At 40.3% G+C, this 26,403-nt stretch overlaps 1 protein-coding gene across 3 annotated transcripts in view; it reads left to right on the top strand.

Annotated features, from left to right (window-relative positions):
- Positions 1 to 26,403, top strand: part of CALU (calumenin) — a 33,608-nt gene that overhangs the window by 2,652 nt on the left and 4,553 nt on the right. Inside the window, exons 2-6 of one of the 3 annotated variants that reach the window (XM_009203835.2) lie at positions 6,899 to 7,130; positions 13,000 to 13,193; positions 17,932 to 18,098; positions 18,823 to 18,883; positions 21,125 to 21,223. In XM_009203835.2, the coding sequence (XP_009202099.1) occupies positions 6,910 to 7,130; positions 13,000 to 13,193; positions 17,932 to 18,098; positions 18,823 to 18,883; positions 21,125 to 21,135 (654 nt within the window). In that variant the 5' untranslated portion in view covers positions 6,899 to 6,909 and the 3' untranslated portion in view covers positions 21,136 to 21,223. Of the gene's footprint in view, positions 1 to 6,898; positions 7,131 to 12,999; positions 13,194 to 13,266; positions 13,461 to 17,931; positions 18,099 to 18,822; positions 18,884 to 21,124; positions 21,224 to 26,403 lie in introns of those variants that run through there. The other 2 variants (XM_003896562.4, XM_003896564.4) reach the window with 2 other exon arrangements.

The raw sequence follows: 26,403 nt of genomic DNA, 5'->3' as shown, positions 1-26,403 counted from the left end.
ATCATAGTAGGTAGGTCTTCTAGGATCTTAAATTTATTTGTAGACATCTGGCACTGAAGGAAGGTTGAGCTAAATTAACTACCAAATTTTCAGCAATGTCACGATTGTTACACATGCACAGCAAAATTACAGCTAGAAACTAAGGCTCCTGTCCTTCTTTAAAAAGTGTTTTATTCTCTAGCCAGAAAAATTTAGTTTGTGCTGGTTGCTTTGGTTATAGAACTAATGAAGCTTGAGTAATAGTTTGAGACATTCTCAGGGTTTTTCTTCTGCAGCCAGATTTTATACTTTTTTTATCTCAGCTGTCTTGTAAATGTATTCCCTCCATCACACAATATAATTAGAATATATTGATGAACCGATGTAACTTCATCACTAGAGAGACGTTAAATAAATTATGTTTTGGTGTCATGACTTTTATCAAATCATAAAGGATGCCATCACTTTTATGTGATGGTCCATTGGTATAGTACTAAAGTTTTTAAGTAAAGAATGTCAGATAGATAACAAGATAACTTCATTTTCTAGATCTCATAACCTGGGCCTTAGTATAGTTAAATTGCTATCAGGCTGTTCCCTGTAATCTCCAATTGAAGTAGACAGTTAAACAATGAGATCCCGCTTTTGCTGCGTTATGGAGAAGTAAATGCCTTTTCTGGTGAATACCCATCCAGCTCAGAGAACTGGAATTTTACTACCACACCCATTTCTCCCAGTTGTTAACATTGAGCAATGGGTCTTTGGTCAACCAGAATAACTGTTGGATCACTCAGTGTTAACATTCTTGTGAAGTTGAATTTAAACGTCTAAATTTCCCTGAAACAATTTAAGTATTCTGTGACCAATGGCACTTTACCAAAATTGAAAGCTTGGGCCATATATCGATTGCAGTACTGGTCCAATGGATACCCACTATGGACACTAAGGACAAAAATTTCCTTGAAAGCTCTTAAGTTCTTACCTGAAGGGTGGGGCAGGGAGGAGTGGTAAGAATTTAGAGCTTTTAAGGACATTTTTGGATGGATCAAAGAAACCAATTCTTAAGACTCGTTGTTATTAAAATCACACTTAACCCTGTTAATCTTTTCTTTTTAAAAATTACTGGAACGATTCATGAAAACAACTTTATAGAAGATCATTATTAGTGACATTAATACTACAAAAGGATGATAGCTACTGGATATCTTTTCTAATCTTTTGGTTTGTGCCTAACATGCTGTCCAATAAAAATATAATACTAGTCATATATGTAATTTTAAATATTCAGGTGAAAATCTAAAACAGGGAAAGTAATTTTAAAAATATTTAATCTAATACATATAAAATACCATTCTTTTGATATGAAATGTAACACTTCTACCAATCTTAGTTCACACTAGACACATTTCAAGTGCTTAGTAATCATATGTGGCTAGTGGCTACTGTACTGGGCAGTACAGGTCTAGATTTTTTTTTTTTCCCAAGAAAAAAATATTAGATGTTGCCTTTCGTGGAAGAGACACAAAATTTTAGAAGGAGAGACTCATTTGAGAAATGGGGGGTGGGGAGATTCAGTTTTCACAAGCATTGGTTTACTTTCTAGATCGCATGATAAAAGCTCATACAGCTAAGTCTTTCATTTACGTGTATCATATTTTTCCTAATATTATGTTGTCCATTATGTCCGTAGTATATCCATTGGACCAGTATTGTGATCAATATATATGGCCCAATGGATGCACAAAGATCTTTCCAGCTGGAAGTGATCTGTGATCTGTACCTATTCCTCTAAACTTTTTTTACTTTTTAGACGAAAGTATCCAACTTAAACTTTTTTTTTTTTTTTTTTTGAGACAGGGTCTTGTTTCCTCACCAAGGCTGGAGTGTGGTGGCACGATCATGGCTCACTGCAACCTCGTGTCTCCGGGGCTCAGGGGATCCTCCCACCTCAGCTTCCCGAGTAGCTGGGACTATAGCTGCACCACCACACCCAGCTAGTTTTTTGTATTTTTTGTATTTTTGGTGGAGATGGGGTTGCCTAGGCTGGTCTTGAACTCCAGCATTCCATCCACCTCAGCCCCCCAAAGTGCTGGGATTACAGGTGTGAGCCACTGCCAGATAGCTGGCCCAATCTAAACTTTTATAAAGTGTTGAAGTGGGTGAGGAAAATGGTGAGAAGGGCCATTAACTTTGTATCATTTGGTTTCAATTTGATATTGGTTTCAATTTCAATTTGGTTGAAAAGACAAAGGTGCTTCAGAAATGAAGTACACTGGCTGGTCGTGGTAGCTACACCTGTAATCCCGACACTTTGGGAAGCCGAGACCGAGACGGGAGGATCACTTGAGGTTAGGAGTTCGAGATCTACCTGGACAACATGGTGAAACCCTGTATCTACTAAAAATACAAAAATTATTCGGTTGTGGTGGAGCATGCCTGTAATCCCAGCTATTCAGGAGGCTGAGGCAGGAGAATCACTTGAACCCAGGAGGTGGAGGTTGCAGTGAGCCAGGATCACACTGCTGCACTCCATCCTGGGCGACAGAGACAGACTCAGTCTCAACAAAAGAAAATGAAGTGCACTAATGTAGTTTTTCAAATGCTGTATATGAAGTTATTTTTTTACTGTTCCTTTTCACATCTTCCCACATAAAATATCCTTTGTCTTAGATGTCCTTTGTTTCTGCTTGAACATACACACACGCTCCATACCAAAAACCATATGGTTTTAGATAAATCTAGTACAGTTTTTGGTATGGATGGTGTTTTTTGTTTTTAGTGTCTGTATTCATAAAATAAGAGGCCTTTTGTTAAAGTTTCTAATAGCCAGGAGTTGGTATATGTGGGCACAAAGGACGTTTTGTTTTTTTTAAGTAGAACTTACTTAAAGTGCAGATTTTTCATTCCTCCCTGCAGAAAGATGAAGTTAAAGATGGACCATTGACTTTGTCCATCTGGTGGTCCTTGATGACGCTTGTAGGCCGTTTCATCAATAAATAGTAAGGAAGCCAGATTTCAGGGTAGCATTGGATGGTGAGGAAGCAGAGGCAGCAGGGTAGAAACTGTGTGGGTGAGGGAAAGGGAAGCGCAGGCTTGAAGGAATAGCACAGTCTGGGAAAGACTGTGGGTAGTGGAGACCTGAGAAGCATTGATTGACAGAATGGAGGAGCCTGTTTAAGGGTGCGATTGGAAGTTTAATCGAGAGAGGGGAAGGAAGGAGAAATGGGTGAGTGGTAAAGCTAAATCGCTTGGCTTTTCCTCTTTGGAATTCTGGTATCCTGGTATCAAGATATTAAACCTGAAACATAAATGTAGTTTTCCCTCTAAATCACAAAGTGAATCAGTATATTACATTTCTGTATACTACATGTCTCAAAATTTGGTATAGTATCCTTTCCAGGCCCTGATAATGTTAGAGTGCATAAGCATTTATTCATATTGTAATATTTGGGGTTGGCAAGAATTGTTAGGGTATTGTGCTATATTTTATTTTGAGAATGTAATCATTTGTAAAATTTTCCTAAAGTCCCCTTAGGCATAAGGAAAATCCTTTGTTGCAGTGACTCTTGATTTTACTTGATTCTGCAAGCCTCTGTCATACATATTGTTGGGATATATCCCAAAACATCAACAACATATAATTCTGTTTTTTGTTTCCAAAGTTTTGTTTATCTACAGCATTATTTGTTTATAGGCTGGGTATGGTAGCTCACAACTGTAATCCCAGCACTTTGGGAGGCCAGGGCGGGAGGATCACTTGAGACCAGCCTGGGCAACATAGTGAGACTCTACAACATTTTTTTTTTTTAATTAGCTGGGCATGGTGGTGCACACTTGTATTCCCAGCTACTTGGGAGGCTGAAGTGGGAGGATGGTCTGAGCCCCGGAGGTCCAGACTGCAGTGAGCTATCATCACACCACACCAAGTAGCCTGGGTGACAGAGTAAGACCCTCTCTCAAAATAAGACTTGTTTATAGTTTGAGATAGAAGTTTCATTTTGCCCTGAAGTAAAGGCATGCTCACTTTAATGTTGTATTTATAGAGCCACTAAATCTCGAATTTTCTGTTTACTCTGATTTGATTGATCAGTTGAATTATTGGAGGGTCAGCCAGAGTGGTGTTATTCACCCAGAGCAATATTTTACAAGTAATACACGCAGAAAGCTAATAAACCTGAGAGTGTGCTGTTCATACAAATTAGACAATACAGCAGGATACAGTATTAAAGTTCACCTTCACACCAGTCTTACCAACCCACCCCATTCCTGTCTCTTCCATGAACCTTGAGGTTACCACTGTTTGCACATGGGTGTTTATCTTTCCACACCATTTATGTGCATGTTGTATTTTATACAAATAAAAACGAGCTGGGGAGATTGTTTAATTTTGTTTTGCTTTTTATGTAAATGAGATCTTCACATTGTTTTGCACCTTGCTTTTTTTGTTCACTTGACATATCGTGGTGAGTTCTCCATATCACTGTGGATAGATGCGTCTCGTTCTTTTTTTTTTTTTTTTGGCACTCTTTTTTTTTTGAGAAAGAGTCTCGCTCTGTCACCCAGGCTGAAGTACAGTGGTGTGATCTCAGCTCACTGCAGCCTCCGCCTCCTGGGTTCCAGCACTTCTCATGCCTCAGCCTTCTGAGTAGCTGGGACTACAGGCGTGCGCCACCACACCCAGCTAAGTTTTGTATTTTTAGTAGAGACAGGGTTTCACCGTATTTCCCAGGCTGGTCTCGAACTCCTAACCTCAAGTGATCTTCCCGTCTCGGCCTCCCAAAGTGCTGGGATTACAGGCATGAGCCGCCACGCCTGGCTTCTTTTTTTTTTTTTTTCCAGACACAGACAGGATCTCTGTCACCCAGGCTGGAGTTCTGTGGCACAATCTCAGCTCACTGCAACCTCCACCTGGTGGTTTCAAGCTATCCTCCCACCTCAGCCTCCTGAGTAGCTGGGACTACAGGTGCGTGCCACCATGCCCGGCTAATTTTTGTATTTCTAGTAGAGACAGGGTTTCGCTATGTTGCCCAGGCTTGTCTTAAACTCCTGGATGCAAGTGATCCACCTGCATCAGCCTCCCAAAGTGTTGGGATTACAGGCATGAGCCACCATGCCCAGCCTCACGTCGTTCTTTTTTTTGAGACTGAGTCTCGCTCTATAGCCCAGGCTGGAGTGCAGTGGCACGATCTTGGCTCACTGCAAGCTCCGCCTCCCGGCTTCACACCATTCTCCTGCCTCAGCCTCCCAAGTAGCTGGGACTACAGGCACCCGCCACCATGCCTGGCTAATATTTTGTATTTTTAGTAGACGGGGTTTCAGCATCCCATTAGCCAGGATGGTCTCTATCTCCTGACCTTGTGATCCGCCCACCTTGGCCTCCCAATGTGCTGGGATTACAAGCGTGAGCCACTGCGCCCGGCCCATTCTTTTTAATCTTTGTGTATTTTTCCATAATAAAGATTTAATATATTTTGCCAATTCTCTCTTTGTATTTGTTTTCCGATTTTTTAATCGTTATGAACTGTCATCATTGAACATCTTACTTAATACAAGTATCTTTGTCTGTAAATGTGGGTATTTTGATGGGATTGAATGAAACAATGTTGAGAAACATAGCCAAGTTCTAACATTGATAGGAATAGAATAAGATAAGTACCATCTTCGACCCCTTTTTCTGTGGGTTTCATGGTCTTGCTTTCACATTGCTTCTTCTGATGGATTTTCATAAGTCTTAACCTTCACATCATCAGTGACAGTACCTTTTTTGAGACTGGGGTACTTGGGAATGACTGCCCGCCTGCCCCCCGCCGCTCCCATTATCTCCTTAGGTACATTTCTGTTTGTCTTACTGCGTTGTATTTACTCTAGAACACTTTCCACTCTCCACTGATACGTCCTCTGCCATTTCAGGACCTCCCACCCTCTCCCACTGAGCTGCTTTCCCAGTGATGAAAGAAAATGTAAAATCCTGAAAACCCTTCTTCTTGATTTTTAATTTTATTTTTTCCTCTAAGACTTTAACCACTCTGGATAGTACTGTGGGGAATCAGTAGAGTGTACTAAACAGATTTCTACTCTGCAGCTTCTTTGCAGGTTTTTTGTCACATTTTTTCAGTGAAGTGTTCCAGCTTTGTGCTTGTTCATTAGAGTCTCCTGTGACTAGAGATTCTGAAAGTTTGAATCAGGGCCTGGAAATCTGTACTTTGAACAGTACTACAGGTGGTATTTATGCCTAGGCAAGTATCGGAAACAACTGTGCAGAAGGATAAAGAAGTTCTTATCTGTGGCCAGACCATTTTAATGATTTGGCCTTTGAAGGTGACTCAAGGTTGAGCCTGGATGTTGGAGACTTGGTGCTATACACCAAGGAAGCTGCCAAGTGTTTCACTGGTTCCTAATCTCATGAACATCAGAATCACCTGAAAAACATTTAAAGCTGCAAATGTCTGAATTCAGCTTCAGAGAATCTAAATCAATAGGGGAAACTTAAAGCTTCCTAGATGATTCTAATAATCAGCCATATTTGAAGACCAGACCACTGATGCGTACAAAAAGTAAAGGATTTGGAATCAGCATTTAAATCTTGGTTCTTTCACTTTTAATTCTTACGAACTTAGGCAAAAGGATTAAAGTTCTACTTTCGTATCTTTTGAAAGAAAACAGAAAGTGGACATTTTAACTATAAGTTTCTTATCAGCCTACAATCAGATGAAGGAAACTGGTAAAAATTTCTCACCATAATAATTGAAGAGTCCGATATTCCGCCATACTTATTTTATGGATTAAGTAATTGGGATAATATAAAAGACTTGCATAGATGTGTGTATCACATTAATAATTTGGGATGTGAGCTTTTAATTTATTATTTAATTATTAAGCATACTGCCTCCTGAATTAACTGCTTTTCATTTTCTTTAAGATCTAATTATCATGGACCTGCGACAGTTTCTTATGTGCCTGTCCCTGTGCACAGCCTTTGCCTTGAGCAAGCCTACAGAAAAGAAGGACCGTGTACATCATGAGCCTCAGCTCAGTGACAAGGTTCACAATGATGCTCAGAGTTTTGATTATGACCATGATGCCTTCTTGGGTGCTGAAGAAGCAAAGACCTTTGATCAGCTGACACCAGAAGAGAGCAAGGAAAGGCTTGGGTAAGGTGCCAGCTCTCAGGGGTCTAGTGTGGGTAATGACATTCTTTATAAAGGCTAATTCTTTTCTTCTTTTCTGGCTCAGTTATGAGTAAAGTTGTATTGAACTATTAATATATCTTCTGAAAGCTAATCATGGAATTACTACCTCTAAAATTTCATTAAGTGCCTGATTTCATACATTTTTAATTGAATAACAGTTTGTGCCTTGTTCTGCAAAGCATTGTTTTTGCATAAAAGTACCAAGTACTGCAGGACCCAACTTGAACTGCATTATCTTGCTCCCAGAAGAATATAGCATGGGGGGATTTCTCATCTTTTCTCATCTCTGCTGCTTTTAATTTTTAAAAACTGTGCCCTGTTGACCTGGCACAAACCAAGTCTTTGATGGGCTAATAAACTGCACATTGGATCCCTATGAAGTTTATGGTTTCCCGGGGTGTCCTTCACCCTCTTTATTTTCATTCTCAGATATTTGCTTCAGTAGAAAACAAAAATCAAACCCACTTTGTCTTTTAGAAAATTGTAACTTAATGTCTGAGTATGAGTTACTGTTTCAGTAACAGCGGGGCCATAGTCAGGTTCTTTGGCTCTCTTGGTAGACAGCTTTTGACCTGAAAAATTGATTTTGTAGAATCCCAGTTGAGTATTTCTAATTGGGGATCTGACAGTGTGTTTTTTGGTCCTTCCAAAGCCTTCCTTTTGAAGAAAATGCAGGTCAACTTTGTAAAAATATTATTCTCAGTGAGCACTATTGGTGCAACTTTCTGAACTGTATTCGAGAGATTTGTATGGAAAGTTGTGCCACACATAGCAATTTCTAAAAATATTTTGCCTTGATGGGTAGCATTTTGATCATAAGACATTGTTACAGGATTTGCTTTGGAAGATGCTGCAGAATGAATTTATTTTTTCATTGGGTTATCTACTGACTGAAGGATACAGTGTTTTATTCTTCAACATTGACAGAAATAATAAAAATATTTTGCTATGTAGAATGAGTACTATCACATAAAATTTGAAAGTAGATATAGATAGAAATGCATCACAGAGTTAGTGTTCTATTAGGTTGCTTTCCTTTGAGAGACCATCCTCACTTTCAGTTTTAATCTAATAACCGTACTAACATTCCAGGTTGAAAATAGAAATGCAGGTCGGGCATGGTGGCTCATGCCTGTAATCCCAGCACTTTGGGAGGCCAAGGCGGGTGGATCACAAGGTCAGGAGATCGAGACCATCCTGGGTGACATGGTGCAACCCCATCACTACTATTAATACAAAAAAATTTAGCCCGGGGGGAGCTGGGCGCGGTTGCTCAAGCCTGTAATCCCAGCACTTTGGGAGGCCAAGACGGGCGGATCATGAGGTCAGGAGATCAAGACCATCCTGGCTAACACGGTGAAACGCCGTCTCTACTAAAAAATATTTTTAAAGAAACTAGCCAGGCGAGGTGGCGGGCACCTGTAGAACCAGCTACTTGGGAGGCTGAGGCAGAAGAATGGCGTAAACCCAGGCGTAAACCCGAGAGGCGGAGCTTGCAGTGAACTGAGATCCGGCCACTGCACTCCAGCCTGGGCGACAGAGCGAGACTCCGTCTCAAAAAAAAAATTTAGCCGGGCGTGGTGGCGGTTGCCTGTAGTCTCAGCTACTCGGGAGGCTGAGGCAGGAGAATAGCATGAACCCGGGAGGTGGAGCTTGCAGTGAGCTGAGATTGTGCCACTGCACTCCAGCCTGGGCAACAGAGCGAGACTCCATCTCAAAAAAAAGAAAAGAAAATAGAAATGCAGAGGGTATTCTAATTCTTTATGTTATGCCCATTAATTTTGTGCATGTCCAACCCACATTTTGTTCTGCACATATTTTTTCACAGAATTACTCTTAAATAATGAAAGGCCCTTAGGTTTGGTGTCATTTAGTGTAGATGGTACTTTAATGAGGATATTCTGACTCCTTGCAGGTAGGGATAAAGCTCTGCTGGCAGTTTTCAGTAGAAAGTACTCATTTTTGTGATCAGTGAATATTAAAAGTTCGTCACATATGCAGATTCTGTATTTGATTAGAATAAGATGATAAAGTCATGTTTTTTATGGAATGTGCGAATAGACTGTTTGCTTCTCCCAAATTTTGTTGGTGGTGACAAATATCCCTACTTTATATAGTAACATACTGTTGGGAGCAAGAATCCCATATGAACCTTTTAAAAAACTTGTTTACTATGGCATTTCCAGACATTGTTTTGGTAGGGTAATGTATACCAGAACTGGGAACAACAGGTTCCCCCTTTTTTCCATCTGTCTATAAGACACATAATTATTAAGAGGTAAGTCATTGTTTATGCCTTATTTGCAATAATAGCTAAAAGAACACAGGAAGCATTTTAAAACAATTCAATATACAAGTTTCAGGTATTTTTTCTTATTAAGAATGTTGACAGATAGGCCATTTTATGTATCCTTAAAATGAAGATTTGTTTTGAGGTAGTGGTTCTTAATATTTAAAAAGTTTTCTGGCTGGGCACAATGGCTCACGCCTGTAATCCCAACACTTTGGGAGGCTGAGGCAGGCAGGTCATGAGGTCAAGAGATTGAGACCATCCTGGCCCATATGGTGAAATCCCGTCTCTACTAAAAATACAAACGTTAGCTGGGCGTGGTGGCGCGTGCCTGTAGTACCAGCTTCTCAGGAGACTGAGGCAGGAGAATTGCTTAAACCCAGGAGGCAGAGGTTACAGTGAGCCGAGATCACGCCACTGCACTCCAGCCTGGCAACTAAGAGAGACTGTCTCAAAAAAAAAAAAATCCTTGATATATTTATTATAGGAGTGAACTAGAGCAGTTCATTATCCTTTTGGGGATCACAGGCCCAGGCCCTTTGGGAGTCTAATGAAAGCTAAGGACTTTTCCTCAGAAAAGTGCGCGCTTATATATACAATTTTGGGCCAGGCACAATGGCTCACGGCTGTAATCCCAGTACTTTGAGAGGCTGAAGCAGGAGGGCTGCTTGAGCTCAGGAGTTTGAGACCATGTAGTCCCAGCCACTGAGGAGGTTAAGATGAGAGGATCCTTTCAGCCTGGGAGGTCAAGGCTACAGTGAGCTGTGATTGTACCACTGCCCTCCAGCCTGGGTGACAGAGCAAGACCCTATCTCAAAAAATAATAATAACAATAAAAATAAGAAAATTTTGTGTACTGAAAATTTCAGGAATATTGGTCACGCTTCGGGAGCCCATTTATTGATCCAAATTCTTAAACAACTGAAGGGTTTGCTTTATGCTCCTTGAAATGTAGAGGTATGTGCTACCTCCTAAAAGAAATAACATGAGGTGCACTAATGCATTGTGTCTGTCCTAGAATAAAGGTTTATTTAGTGGCATCCATAGGGTTCTCCGCTGTCACAGGACTATGACACCATTAACTTTATACATTTACACAGGCATTTAAAGATGATGGTTTAGAGCCTTATGCCTAAAATAGGATGTGCCCACTTCCTGTGTACTTACACAACTGCCTGCGGGCTTGATGATCAGCAAGAATGGCTTTTACATTTTTAGAGGCTTGTTTAAAAAGAAAAAAATACACACACACACACACACCCCATACCATATGTTGCCCACAAAGTCAAAAATATTTACTATCTGTCCCTTTTTTAAAAAAGAAGTTTGCCTTGTAAACTATTTTTCTGTTTAAGTAAAAAAAAAATATTATTTTTTTCTTAAGTTTGCCAACCCCTAGGTTAAACCATTTGAGATGTTTGCATTGAATAGAATGCTCTTTAGCCAGCTTCATTAAGAAAAGCCCGTCTTGAACAGTCATGTCTTTTTTAATCTGGGCGATCCTTCTCTTAGGCTATTTATAATAGTTTAAAAATACCTTTTGGGGATAGGAGGGGTTCTGGTTGCCCTTTTTCCTTGCCCTTTATTTATGAACTGTACAGTGGCACTATTAGTAACCAGTATGATTTGAGCACAAACTGCATCCCATTATAAATAATGTTGAACTTTTCAATGTTGGTATAGCTTCATCTGTGAACAGTGTTAAAATTCTACAGGACTAAAGTTACAACAACAAAAATTGTCCTTATGTCTATGTAGATAGAAGAGGATATTTATAAGAGATAACTTTTGTTTTTTAATTGAGACGGGGTCTCGCTGTGTCTCCCAGGCTGGAATGCAGTGGTGCAATCTCAGCTTATTGCAACCACGGCCTCCCAGGTTCAAGAGATTCTCCTGCCTCAGCCTCCTGAATAGCTGAGATTATAGGCATGCGCCACCATGCCCAGCTAATTTTTGTGTTTTTAGTAGAGACTGGGTTTCACCATGTTGGCCAGGCTGGTCTCAAATTCCTCACCTCCCGCCAGGTGATCTGCCCATCTTGGCCTCCCAAAGTGCCGAGATTACAGGCGTGAGTACCAGGCCAGAGATAACTTCTTACTGGTTTACCTTTCCTGTTAACATTTTGGAGCAAGATTACACATTCTCTGAAGGAAAATGCTAGTTACTTATAGGATTTAAGTAATAGTTGTATCTAATCCCCTATCTGTATCAAGATGAGTCTCTTTTCATAGTGTCACTAGTGCTCTTCAATTCTGATCACTTTCCTATGTTGTATTCATGAAATGAACACAAACTGGGGAAAGACATTATTTGCTACCAAGTGACAATCTTTTCAATCCTTATAGGTGGTTACTTATAGGATTTAAGTAATAGTTGTATCTAACATCCTATCTGTATCAAGATGAGTCTCTTTTCATAGTGTCACTAGTGCTCTTCAGTTCTGATCACTCGCCTATGTTTTTTCATGAAATGAACACAAACTGGGGAAAGACATTATTTGCTACCAAGTGACGATCTTTTCAGTCCTGCAAATAATAGAGCATAGGAGTGTACCAAGATTTCGCTTCTGTTGGAAGTTTTGACTTCAACTTCATATTCCAAACTGGGCTGCTTACTTGGGTAACATTACATAGGATGATTTTGCCTCTGTAGTTAAGTGATTGCACCTTTAAACAGAAGTTTTCATATCATGCCCATATTTTTAAATCCATAAAGATGACAGATCTGGAAGAAAGACACTTACAAAGCTTCATAAAGCTACTGATCCTTTAGCTTTGTGGTTTTGCTTTATGATCTACATACTAACCCTCTCAGCTTATTAACATTCTCATAATCAGATATACATTCTTACCACATCATTTCCTCAGAGTTCTCTGTTTTCATGTAAAAATCCAGTTCAACATAGTATTTAAAAGCTGTTAGCCATTTTTTAGATATGCATCTTCCTGTCTTTTTATGTTTTTTTAAAATAATCTTGCCTTGAGATATAAATGATCCCAGAACTTTTTTGATATCTTCTTATTTTTATCAAAAATGTTACTTTTTCTAAAAGCAGCTAAATTTTTAAAGTCTGATGTAAATATTATGAATTTTTAGAAAACCATGATTATTTACCAAGAATTGGAGTTTCTCTTCTGTAAGCAATAAAGAAAAATAAAGTTCAGCCACATCTTCACTAGAAAAAATAAAAATGAAAAAAAGGAAAAACATAGTTTTACATGTTGTTTGATACAAAGAGTGGAGAACTTGGATAGGAGTGGATATTCACTCCTGAATTCTAACCGTAGGCTGAAATCTACCTCTAAACAGATAGGCTGAGTTTGCTTTTGGATCCAAGTGCACCAGCCTTGACTGTGTTGACCTTATTCACATGGCTTGTTACAGACCAGTAGTGGACCATTTTTTTCAGTTGCTGGCCTGGCAGTTTTGTTTTGGAGACAATTTTTTATTTCTGTGCATTAGCCCTGGGCACACACCTGGCTAAGTCCAGAGTTCTGTGTCTTTTTAACCTTTTGCTGGATTTCTCTGCATTTTCTACAGAAAGATTGTAAGTAAAATAGATGGCGACAAGGACGGGTTTGTCACTGTGGATGAGCTCAAAGACTGGATTAAATTTGCACAAAAGCGCTGGATTTACGAGGATGTAGAGCGACAGTGGAAGGGGCATGACCTCAATGAGGACGGCCTCGTTTCCTGGGAGGAGTATAAAAATGCCACCTACGGCTACGTTTTAGGTAGGTCCCTACTATCTGGGGGAAAAAGCCTTGTGGAGCTGGCACCTTGAAACGTAACTGTTTTGTCTTGTAGAATGATTGTAGATAAAATAGACGCGGATAAAGATGGGTTTGTGACGGAGGGGGAGCTGAAATCCTGGATTAAGCACGCCCAGAAGAAATACATATATGACAATGTTGAAAACCAGTGGCAGGAGTTTGATATGAACCAAGACGGCTTAATCTCCTGGGATGAGTACAGAAACGTGACTTATGGCACTTACCTGGGTAAGGGGCAAGATGTCAGCCTGGCAGAGACCATGGTCTTGAGTCAAAGAAACAAATGGGTCACACAGTAAAGGAAAGGAAGCTTATCTTAAATGCTTCAATTCAGTGCTAAGCTGATTCCCTTTATTAATTTTAAATTTGTATATTATGTATTTTTACATATGTTTAATTGTCGTTTTCTGAAGTCTGGTATCTTCTACATTTTTAGCATTTTACATATATTTTACCATTTTTTCTTTATGTCATCTCTCATAGAGACAATTTTTGGAGTAGATTCATTTAAAAGAATACGTTGGGCCGGGTGCCGATAGCTCACGCCTATAAGCACTTTGGGATGCTGAGGCGGGAGAATTGCCTGGGCCCAGGAGTTTGAGATCAGTCTGGGCAACATAGGGAGACCCTGTGTCTACCAAAAAAAAAAAATTAAATTTAAGTTAGCCATGCATGGTGGCACATGCCTGTCCTAGATACTCAGGAGGCTGAGGTGGGAGGATCACTTAAGCCCAGGAGGTTGAGGCAGCTGCAAGCCATGATTGCATTGCTGCGCTCCAGCCTTGGGGACAGAGCAAGACCTGTCAAAAAAAGAAAAAAGACACTATAAGGCTACATAGTTCCAACAGTGCAAAGCAAGGGGCTTTGAGATGTCTCTTGACCTGGTCCCAATAAAGTGTTGTACCTAAAATTCAAACCAAATTAGATTTCTTTATAACTGGTGAGAAGTCTTTCCTTAATAAAATAGCTTTCCTTGATAAAATTCAACTATTTCAGTATGTCTGCTTACTGAAGTTTGGAAATGAAAATTTCCCATTTGTTTTCTCTGGCACATGAGTTTATCAGCCTGCTTTGCAAATGCTTTAAGGCAAATAAATGTTAATTTGATTGCTTTTTGTTGATTTGATAGCTTGTATGCTCGGGCCACCTGTTAGTAATTTTCTTTTACTTGTAACACTTGCCTGCTGCTGAATACTAGGCAGTGAGTCTTACTGAGTTGATGACCCAGGGTGTTTTTATTCGTGAAATTCCTCTGTTGTACATGGTTACAGTTTAAGACCAGAACGTATTAATATAAATGGTACTTTCTCCATTTTAATCCTGGAAATTAGGCAACCTTCTGGGTTAAAGCAAGCGTTCTCTGCCACTGACTAACAGTGAGTGTATAATGGATCTGTTTCCCCACAGATAGCCAGCTGTCTGCGTTAATTACAGGACTGCATGCATTTCTGGTGAAGAGACTTTTATTTCTGTGTCAGGCTTGTTCTCTTTCCTAAGACTAAAGTGGCACTCTCTCTCAATGCTTGACACTTAGCCAAGAACCAAACATATCCTTCACCCAATTAAGAACACATGTATTAAACAGCACAGATGGAGAGGCATCCTGCTTCTTGCTCTGGCTGAGACCCAACACCTTCCTGATTTATTTGGAATTAATGACAAATATAAAGCAAAGAGTAGGCTATTGGTGATCTAAACAAAATGGTGTGTAAATAAATCTCAGCTCTGACCTACGTACTCACTTGCTGCCCAGAATGATTCTTCAGCGCTGTGTATGATTATGTGCATAAAAATCTGTTGAGAGCTCTGTTGCCTCACAGGGCAGATGATTCAACGTAATGGGTATTTCTGCTGCCTGAGACTGCATAAGCTGAAGCACTGTCTGGAGAAGCAATGTCTTTATAAGGCATCTTTCCCCAGAGGCGTGAGGGTGGACAGCACTGAGGGGGTCATGAGTTGGCTTAGAGAAGTGAGGAGGAGTATTTGTTACTGGGTGTTCTTGATTCAATTTGGAGTTCAGGTATAAATCATCGTAGCTCTTAGTTAAAATCTGTCTCAATGAATCCCAATATCCATGAGAGAAAGGTTAACACTGTCTCTGCCACAAGTAAAATATGAAATACTGAGATCTACCCTGCCTATAGCAAAACTAGATCAAGAGCCTACCTAAAGCTGTATACAGGCCAGCTAGGTCCAGAACTGGTGCTTAGGATAAATATGGCATTCCAAGCAGAGCTATAGGAATATAGGTTTTGTCATTAAAAATAAAGTTTTGGCCAGGCACAGCAGCTTCTGCCTATAATCCTAGCACTTTGGGAGGCCAAGGCAGAAAGGTTGCTTGAGTCCAGGAATTCAAGACCAGCCAGGGCAACAAAGCTAGACCCCATCTTTACAAAAAAAAAATATATATCAAAAAGTAGCCAGGAGTAGTAGTACTTGTCAGTAGTCCTAGCTACTTGGGAGGCCGAAGCAGGAGGATTGCTTGAGCCCAGGAGTCCAAGACTGCATTGAGCTATGACTGCACTACACTCCAGCCTGGGCCACAGAACAAGGTCCTAACTATAAATTAAAAAAAAAAAATGTATCTTCCTATTTCCATCCTTATGTATGTATGTGCATGTTGCTATTAGGCTATTTGAGTCCAGTCAACATGTTTTACCCCAAGGGAAGAGAGCACTTATGTAAGAATTTAGTCTTAAAGTATGTTGTCTTGTTATGTTTCTTATTTATGTTACATCGTACTGAAACTGTTTAGAAGAGACACCTTAGTATCTGAGAAAGGCTTGTTTGCCTTATGTTCTCCATCTCAACCTATTATGGCTTTGAGAGAGAGAGAGAGAGTGTGTGTGTGTGTGTGTGTGTGTACGTACGTACAGGATCCCAAAGCCTTATGATTCATTAAGCTGTCTTACTGAATTTTTGATACTCAATAAAGAATGAAGCTTCAAAATGCCCAACTCTCAAAATAGTACAGTAGTTTTGTCTTTGTTTCTTTAAACTGTGCTTACAGTGTGGAAAGATTGAATAGTCTCAAAGGTCAGCAGTAATGATGTTATTCTTAAAGGGGCCCTGTGGGTCTTTTTTATAAAACCAGTGTCATATCCTTTTTATGTAATCAATGTTGCAGGAACAACAATTTCTTAACATTAATGTGGTGTCTTTTACTTTTTAAAATATCTTCACCAAAAAATTTTCATGTCTGTTATCTTAATTCGGTTTATACAGGAACTCAGATTGGAAAAAAATTTTATTACTTTTCTGCAGTTAACTCCACATCTTTTCAGCTTAAAAAGCTTAATTTCGGCCAGGCGCAGTGGCTCACACCTGTAATCCCAGCACTTTGGGAGGTTGAGGTGGGTGGATCACGAGGTCAGGAGATTGAGACCATCCTGGCTAGCACAGTGAAACCCCATCTCTACTAAAAATACAAAAAAATTGCCAGGCGTGGTGGTGGGCGCCTGTAATCCCAGCTACTCAGGAGGCTCAGGCAGGAGAATGGCGGGAACCCTGAAGGCGGAGCTTGCAGTGAGCCGAGTTAGCTTGCAGTGAGCCGAGTTTGCACCACTGCTCTCCAGCCTGGGCAACAGAACAAGACTCCATCTCAAAAAACAAAACAAAACAAAATAAAAAACTAAATTTCACTTTTCTATATTCTTATATAGAGACTAGGTAACTGCTGCTTGTGTAGCTCGATGTCATAATAGATGGGTAGTTCCAAATTCAATTTGGTTGTAATCTAAGGGTTTTTTTTTTGTATGCCTTTGTCAAGTCATTATTGACATAAAGTGAACTGTATGTATTTAAGTGCACAATTGATGAGTGTTGACGTATGTATTTACCAGTGAAACCACCACTGCAATCACGATAATGAGCATATCCATTATCCCCCCAACATTTCCTCATGTCCTTTGGTAATCCTCATCCTCCCCATTCCCCTGTCCATAGGCAATCACTCATCTATTTTCTGTGACTTTAAATTCGTTTGCATTTTCTGGAATTTCACTTAAATGGGGGTGAACAATACCTGTAACTCTTGGTAGATTTCTGCGTTGACTGAAAAAAAAAAAGAACGTGACCTTCAAAGCGGTGGCATTCTATTGCTTGAATCCAAGTGTCCATTATATGAGGTAGAAGGCCTTTGGTTTCTATCTTCTTAATGGGATCCTAATGTTTAATAAAAATAGCAATAACTGACATTTATTGAAAGCCAACTATGTGCCAGGCATTGTTTCTAAGCACTTAGATATATTTTCTCATTTAAACCTTATAACAATCCTGTGGAGCTGGCACCATTGCTATCTCCATTTTACAGATAAAAGAGACAAAGGCACAGGCCAAACAGCTAGAAAATGGTAGAGTTAAAACTCAGGCAGTGTGGGACTTGAGAGCCACCACTGCCTTCCAGATGTAACTAGAAAATTCAAGCCTTCTAGCAGCCTTAATACCAATAGTGAAGCATAACAGTGAGTTACATAGTTCAGGAGCCAGAGTTCCATGTGAACTTGGAGCTGACTCTGACATCCCAATACTGGAGCTGTAGCCCAAGACTAAGTGTCTTTGTACTGCTGCAGTTTTACCTGTGTAATCAGTTATTTCTTCATTGCATGGTTTATCTTTATTGGAAGTTGATTTCCCACCCCACACATTTTCATGTTTTCTGAAAGCCTTTTAAGATTTGACCTAAATTTTTGTTTTCTAGATGATCCAGACCCTGATGATGGATTTAACTATAAACAGATGATGGTTAGAGATGAGCGGAGGTTTAAAATGGCAGACAAGGATGGAGACCTCATTGCCACAAAGGAGGAGTTCACAGCTTTCCTGCACCCTGAGGAGTATGACTACATGAAAGATATAGTAGTGCAGGTGGGTGAGAACAAGGATTCTGAACAGGGACTCAGTTTCTCTTTTTGTGGCTTATTCTGTCTTTCCCCTTTAGCCTTTCCTGTGTATTTGGCAGAGTGATATGCTATATAAGTACTGGCCAAATTCAGAATCCAAGGTCTGTCACTGTTTTTCTGTGACCTTGATCAAGGTGCCTTGGGCATTCTGTTTAGTATGATAATACCTCTATCATATAATATATTTTGCCATTTCATTGGCAGCTCCATATTGTAAGAATGGGGGGAAATCCTATTATTTAAAATATCCCATGACCAATAGTCAGACATCGAGTAATAACAGTGATACTAAAGAACTCTCACAGAAGGCAGTTACTAATAACATAGACTATCTATAGCTGTACACATAATCACTGGTCACATCTCCTGTTAGTGTGACTTTCGCATGACTAAGGCTACCAGGTAGATCATCATGGGCGGGATGGGATAGTTTGTCATTAAGCAGTGTCAATGTTCTGCCAGGAAGACTCAGTTGTTCTAGATTGAAGCATAAGAAATTGCTCATGTTTTACCATTTCCTGGCTAGAAATGGTTTTAACCATACAGACACACATACGTACCTACATACATACATATATGTATGTGTATGTTTAATGAATAATAAATGTTTGCCTAAACTAGATACTTTACTTTCTTCTGGCAAATTCAGAGACTAACTTAATAGTCTCTTCTTATTCTTTCCTGTTTAGGAAACAATGGAAGATATAGATAAGAATGCTGATGGTTTCATTGATCTAGAAGAGTATATTGGTAAGTCTCTGCTTCTAATGTTTTTCTTAGAAAAGCTGAGAAGCTTTGGAAGATGTATTTGCTGGCCAGGCGCAGTCGCTCACGCCTGTAATCCCAACACTTTGGGAGGCTGAGGCGAGCGGATCACCTGAGGTCTGGAGTTCAAGTCCAGCCTGGTCAACATGGTGAAACCCTGTCTCTACTAAAAGTACAAAAAAATTAGCTGGGTGTGGTGGCGGGCGCCTGTAATTCCAGCTACTCAGGAGGCTGAGGCAGAAGAATTGCTTGAACCCAAGAGGCAGAGGTTGTAGTGAGCCGAGAACACACCATTGCACTCAACCTGGGCGACAAGAGTGAAACTCTGTCTCAAAAAAAAAGATGTATTTGCCCATAGAAACAATTTACCCCAAGGGTCAATTCTCACTAGCTCATTAGCTGTCACCAGATCATTAACCAGACCAGTGTGATAGTGGGTTGTGATAAAGTATCCATAGCCACACTGCCTAATCAACATATAAATGTGAGCCCCATATGTAATTTTAACTTTTCTAATAGCCACATTAAAAAGTAAAAAGAAACAGATGAAATTTCAACAGTGTGTTGAAATTCTAAAATACTGTAATTTCCACTTAATATAAATTATTGAGGGTTTTTAAAATACTTATAGCACATCCCAGCCACATTTCAAGTGCTCAGTAAGCACCTGTGGCTACCATCCTCAACAGCACAGATATAGCATATCCTGCATGCTCAATGGAACTGATGGTAAAGAGTTGCAGGGAGCCCAGACTGACATAGGGAAACCCAGGGAAAGGAGATAGAGAATGGATTAAGAGATGGATAAATAAATGACGGGGAGTTGCTAATCCCTCTCGTAGCCATTCCTTTTTACTGTGTTCTGTTCATATTTTCTGTCTGATTCTCTGACTACTTTACTTTTGTTTTTTAAGTTTCTCCCTTTTGACATTTCCCTTTTTAGTGTCTAATTTTTAAAAAAAAAAATTGTTTTGGATGTCACACCTTCAAGGCTAGTTTCTCCCAAGTAAAGCTCTGTTTTATTATCATCAGACTAATTTTAAGATATTCTCATTGCTTAAAAAGAAAAAAAAAAGCTGTCTTTCTTACCAAGTAGTTGAGCAAATTGTTTCCCAATTACTGTGACAGAAATTAAAATGAGTAGCCAGTTACTTGGGAGGCTGAGGCAGGAGGATCACTTGAGTCCAACAGTTCTGGACTGTAGTCATAAGTTCATCATCAATATGGTGACCTCCTGGGAGCAGGGGATCACCAGGTTGCCTAAGGACGGGTGAACCAGCCTAGGACAGAATCAGAGCAGGTCAGAACTGTGCTAATTAGTAATGAGGTTGTGCCTGTGGATAGCAACTGTACTCCAGCCTGAGCAACATAGCGAGACTCCATCTCTTTAAAAAAGTGAGTAAAGATGGAAAGTCTAAGACTGTTACTACAAATGTTATTGTTACAAATACTTTGTTTAGAAAGATATTAGATATTTTAATATTTCACATACTTATCGGGAATAACTTATTCTAGCACACCATGGGTTTTGTGTTTCAGATAAACCCGTTTGTTTTTAGACCTCTGATAGTTATCTGAAATGTTTATTTTAAGCCTGAAAGGAAGACTTAATCCTTACCTCTGTCACCTGTCATTAAACTGTGTGGAGCAAGTCAGTTACTCCAATTGAATTACTCCTTGACTGTTCACCTTTCTTTTCTTAGGTTCAGTGATGTACTTTGAACTTTTCTTAAAGAAGGATGAGCAATAGAAGATAGGATAGGGTGTTTCCCTAAACGTTTTTTTTGGTTTTTTTGGTTTTTTTTTGGAGAAGTTTATCAGGACAGTGGATAAATGCCTAGGTGCATTTACTGAGCCCAGGTTGATGTTTATAGGGTTTTCTACTTTTAAATGATTTATCTTTTTATTCTTGGCTTTTGCCATTTTATTGCCATTGCTAAAACTGAGGAACTCTTTTGAACCTCCCAAGGAGAGGAATTTGTATAACTGTTAACTACGTCACTTATCAAGCATTGAGGCCAAATAAGGAGATATTTCTGTCTCCCTGTGTGTCATATAGATTCATGGACAGAGGAGTTATATTTTGAAGCTACCAAAGCTACCTTGTGCATGTATGCTTTTTTTTTTTTTCGTACAAGTCAGTAACTAATGCAAATACTTTTACATCTGGGGTGCTGGGCTTTGTAAACCTAAAATTCTCCCAAACAGTTATCTTTCAACTTCTAGTGCCCTGTTGAAGGAGATCATGAAGAAACAAAGTTCTTCGCCTCATAAATTTAGCATTGAAAAGAAGCCCCCATCAGTGCCTGTGGAAACATAGAGAAAGAAGAAAAGAAAAAAAAACACCCAAAGTTATGCTGATAATTATTTTCATTTTTAAAATCTATTATAGAGCATTGCAGACATACACGATTTTTTTTTTTTTTTTTTTTTTTTTTTTGAGACAGTCTTGCTGTGTCGCCCCGGCTGGAGTGCAGTGGTGTGGCGTGATCTCCACTCACTACAACCTCTGCCTCCCAGGTTCAGGTGATTCTTGTGCCTCAGCCTCCTGAGTAGTTGGGATTACAGGCATGCACCAGCATACCTGGCTAATTTTTGTATTTTTAATAGAGGTGGGGTTTCACCACGTTGGCCAGGGTGATCTTGAACTCCTGACCTCAAGTAATCTGACCGCCTCAGCCTCCCAAAGTGCTGGGATTACAAATGTGAGCCACCGCACCTGCCCCAAAATTAGAATAGTATAATGAATCCCCATGTACCCATGCCTAACCTCAACAACAATCAACTTACAGCCAGTTTTTTTCTCAGCCACATCCACATCCTTGCTTCCTTCTTACTTTGAAGTAAATCCCAATCATTATCTCATTTCATCTGTAAACATTTAGGTATATATGTCTAAAATGTATATGTGTTTCTAAAAACATTTTTTAAAGGTAATATCAACCCAAGAAAATTAATAATCCCTTCAAATCATCAAATAGACTGAATCTTTTAAAAATAGAAATTCGGCCAAGCATGGTGGCTCATGCCTGTAATCCTAACACTTTGAGAAGCTGAAGTGGGCAGATCACAAGGTCAGGAGTTAGAGACCAGCCTGACCAACATGGTGAAACCCCGTCTCTACTAATAATATAAAAATTAGCCAGGTGTGGTGGCATGTGCCTGTAATCCCAGCTACTCAGGAGGCTGAGGCAGGAGAATGGCTTGAACCCGGGAGGCGGAGGTTGCGGTGAGCCAAGATCGCGCCAGTGCACTCCAGCCTGGGCCACAGAGCAAGACTCTGTCTCAAAATATAAAATAAAATAAATAAAAATAGAAATTAAAATAGTTTGTCATCTTTAGTCACCTAGCTTTAAAATGCACTTACATTGTAGTGTATTGTGTATTCTAACTTCCTTTAAAACCATATCTTTTAAGCATGTATCTATTTCCTAATTCAGAACTTTCTAATCCGTATCCTGTGAGTAAGTCTTCTTGGCCTTCAGGACAGCTCGGGCAGGGACCTGGTCCAGTAGACCATACAAATACTACATTTTCTGAATGTGCTGTAGCATGGGAAAAAATTGGCAAGTCCCGCTTTGAGGAACTTCTCTTGTGAGGTTAAGACAGAGGAGTACTTCTGCCCTTAACACTCAAGGTCAGGAAAGTGGCAGCACTGACTAAATACCTTTGCTTAGAACTTGCAGGAACTATTTAGACTTCTCTTTAGGTGTTTTCCCATACCTTACATGCAATGCAGTTACACTTAACTTAGATGTCATATAACTCAAGCATTTTCAGACTTGTTCACTTACATAACTCCTGAAAGAATTTGACCAACAGCTTTCCTTTTGTGTTTTAAAGCTGGCATCTGAAATATTTAATTAAGAAATTTAAACAGTTATAAAGAATAGCCTCTGTTGGGCCGGATGCTGTAGCTCATTCCTGTAATCCGAGAACTTTGGGAAGCTGAGGCAGGTGAATCACCTGAGCCCAGGAGTTTGAGACCAGCCTGGACAACATGGCGCAACCCTGTCTCTACAAAAAATACCAAAAAAAAAAAAAAAAAAAAAAATAGCCGGACATGGTGGCGTGTGCCTGTAGTCCCAGCAACTCAGGAGGATCACTTGAGCCTGAGGGTTTGAGGTTGCAGTGCACCGTTATTGCACCAGTGCACTCCAACCTGAGCAACAGAGCAAGACCCTGTCTCAAAAGAGAAAAAGAATCATCTCTGTTGGTGATAAGCGTTGATATTTTGAAAGTAATTCTGAAAGAAATCTATAAAATTTAAATACAAAATACGTAGCAACTTCTATAATTTGAACACGCCAACTTTAAAAGATAATCAGGGCCGGTGGCTCAAGCCTGTAATCCCAGCACTTTGGGAGGCGAGGCAGGCGGGATCACGAATCAGGAGGTCGAGACCATCCTGGCTAACACGGTGGGAAACCCTGTCTCTACTAAAAAATAATAAAAACTAGCAGGCCGAGGTGGGGCCCGGGTGCCTATAGTCCCAGTTACTTGGGGAGGCTGAGGCAGGAGAATAAAGTAAACCCGGGGAGGGCGGGGAGCTGAGATCAAGACATACTTCGGCTGGTCAGCCAGAGCAAGAACTCGTCTCAAAAACTCTTTGCAAAACTCCAGAAAGACAATCAGGAGGCTGAGATAGTCTGAGATGGATGATACCGAAGGGTGGATTTCATAAATATAAGAAACAAAACATTGTGGGGTACTCTTGCCAAATTTTTTGCATTTGGCACTTCACTGCTGCAGGCAGGGTCCTAACTCCTTGGCGTGGAGCCAGTGGAATCACTGGGATCTCAGCTCACTGCAAGCTCCACCTCCCGGGTTTCGCCATTCTCCTGCCTCAGCCTCCCGAGTAGCTGGGACTATAGGCCCTGCACTCCTTAACAGACACAGCTGTTACAATGGGGCTGGGTTTCCTGCGTGTGCTCAGATGTCTTGATCTCAGGCTTGCTGTCTGCCGATCTCATTCTCAAAGATGCTGTCTTCCATTTCTTAATATTTAAAAAGGAAATGTTTCTTTAATTACTGTATTTTTTTTTTTTTTTTTTAAGTTATGGTGTTTGGTAAGCAGCAATGTGACCATCACTTAATTGCCCTTTTTTTTTTTTTTGAGCCAGATCGCTCTGTGGCCCAGGCTGGAGTGCAGTGGCGGATCTCGCTCCTGCACGGCTCGCGCCTCCCGGTTAAGCCATTCTCCTGCCTCCGGCCTCCCCAGTAGCTGGGACTACAGGCGCCACCTAAGCCGGCCCCAGTTTTTGTATTTTTTAGTAGAGAGCGGGGTTTCACTGTGTTAACCAGGATGGTCTCGATCTCCTGACCTCGTGTTCCGCCCGTCTTGGCCTCCCAAAGTGCTGGGATTGCAGGCTTGAGCCACCGCGCCTGGCCAATTGCCCTTTTTTTTGTTTAAATTTATAGGGATTTGGGGATATTTATACTACTTATCAGTCACCACATGGTATTGTCTTGAAAAAATAAATGAATAAACTGTTCACCAACTTGGACATTTTACACTCTTCCTATTTCTTCTTCTTTTTTAAAGACAAGAGTCTCATTCTGTTGCCCATGTTGGTGTGCAGTGGCACAATCACAGCAGCCTTGATCTCCAAGGTGGGGAGATCAAGTGATCCTCTCACCTCAGTTGGGACCACAGAAGAGCATCACCACACCCAGCTAATTTTTGTTATTATTATTATTGTAGACATGGGTCTCCCTACGTTGCCCAGCCTGGTCTGGAAATCCTGGGCTCAAGAGCTCTACCTGCCTTGGCCTCCCAAAGTGCAAAGATTATACATGTCAGCCACCTGGCCTCCTACTTCTTTTTTTTCTTTTTCTTTTTGAGACAGGGTCTTGCTCTGTCGCCTAGGCTGCAATGCAGTGGCGTGATCATGGTTCACTGCAGCCTTGACCTCCCAGGCTCAAGCCATCCTCCTGCCTCAGCCTCCCAAGTAGCTGGGACTGTAGGTGTGCGCTACCATGCCTGGCTAATTTTTGTATTTCTTGTAGGTGTTTTGCCATGTTGCCCAGGCTGATCTCAGGCTCACGAGTCAGCCTTCTATTAGATACATTTGCAGTTTACTTCCTCAACAGAATTATATTCTGACATATTTTGTCTTGAAAGCCTTAGTCATTTTGACATTCTTATTTGCAAGAATATTGTGTATGTATGTTGAAATATGGAAAATGGTTTTCTGAGATTTGGCTCTTAAGTGTTTTTAGAGTCTTCTGGGTTAAGTTACTATTACAATTATTAATACACAATTGAACAAAATAACATGTATTGCAAATGTTTTATGTTTACGTATTTTTTAAATGCATTTCTTTGACACTTTTTTTTTTTCAAATAGTTTCATATCCACGGGTGACAATTACTTATCGCTAGAGTGAAACGGGATTCAGCATCAATTCCTAATTTTTATTTTTAGAGGAAGTACTAACAGACCTTGTTTACATTAGTAAATAAGTTGATGGAAATGGAAGTTTTGTCATAGCAATGTCGCTTAGTTCTTGGAACTCCTTTTGAGTTACATGCCAGAAATCATGTAATCTATCATCAAAAATTATGGGGTTTTTTTGTTTGTTTTAAGGTGGAGTCTCGCTCCGTCACCCAGGCTGGAGTGCAGAGGCATGATCTTGGCTCACTGCAACCTCTGCCTCCCAGGTTCAAGCTATTCTCCTGCCTCAGCCTCCCCAGTAGCTGGGGATTACAGGCGTGGGCCACCACGCCCAGCTAATTTTATTTTTTATTTTTAGTATGGATGGGGTTTCACCATGTTGGCCATGCTGGTCTCAAACTCCTGATCTCAAGTGATCCACCCACCTCAGCCTCCCGAAGTGCTGGGATTACAGGCGTGAGCCACTGCATCTGGCCCAAAAATTATGTTTAATGATCCCTTAGCTAAAACTCGGGCCATTTTTCAAGGTTTTTTTTGTTTGTTTGTTTGTTTGTTTTTTAGCAAATAATTTAAAACCTTTTGACATGCAGAAGAATTTATTCATTTTTTTCAGACATTTGCATTCTGAAGACTGACACTAGTATTTCTTTTTCTTTTTCTTTTCTTTTTTCTTTTTTTTTGAGACGGAGTCTTGCTCTGTCGCCCAGGCTAGAATGCAGTGATATGATCTTGACTCTCTGTAACCTCTGCCTCTTGGGTTCAAGTGATTCTCCTGCCTCAGCTTCTCGAGTAGCTGGGATTACAGGCATGCACCACCATGCTCAGCTAATTTCTGTGTTTTTAGTAGAGATGAGGTTTTTGCCGTTTTGGCCAGGCTGGTCTCAAACTCCTGACCTCAGGTGATCTGCCTGCCTCGGCCTCCCAAAATGCTGGGATTACAGGTGTGAGCCACCATGCCCGGCAAGACACTGGTATTTCTAATCGTTTCTTTTTCATTATCTTGGAGCTTTTTACCCTGTAGTTTCAAAATGGATGAAAATATGCCTTTCTTTTATAAAGTGGGACAAGGGCAGTTGTGAAAGGGGGGAGATGGGGAAAAAACCTTGA

This window comes from Papio anubis, chromosome 4, assembly GCF_008728515.1.
Source record: "Papio anubis isolate 15944 chromosome 4, Panubis1.0, whole genome shotgun sequence".
NCBI lineage: Eukaryota > Metazoa > Chordata > Mammalia > Primates > Cercopithecidae > Papio > Papio anubis.
Note: the sequence above shows the minus strand (reverse complement) of the source record. Positions and strands in the feature narration are given on the sequence as shown.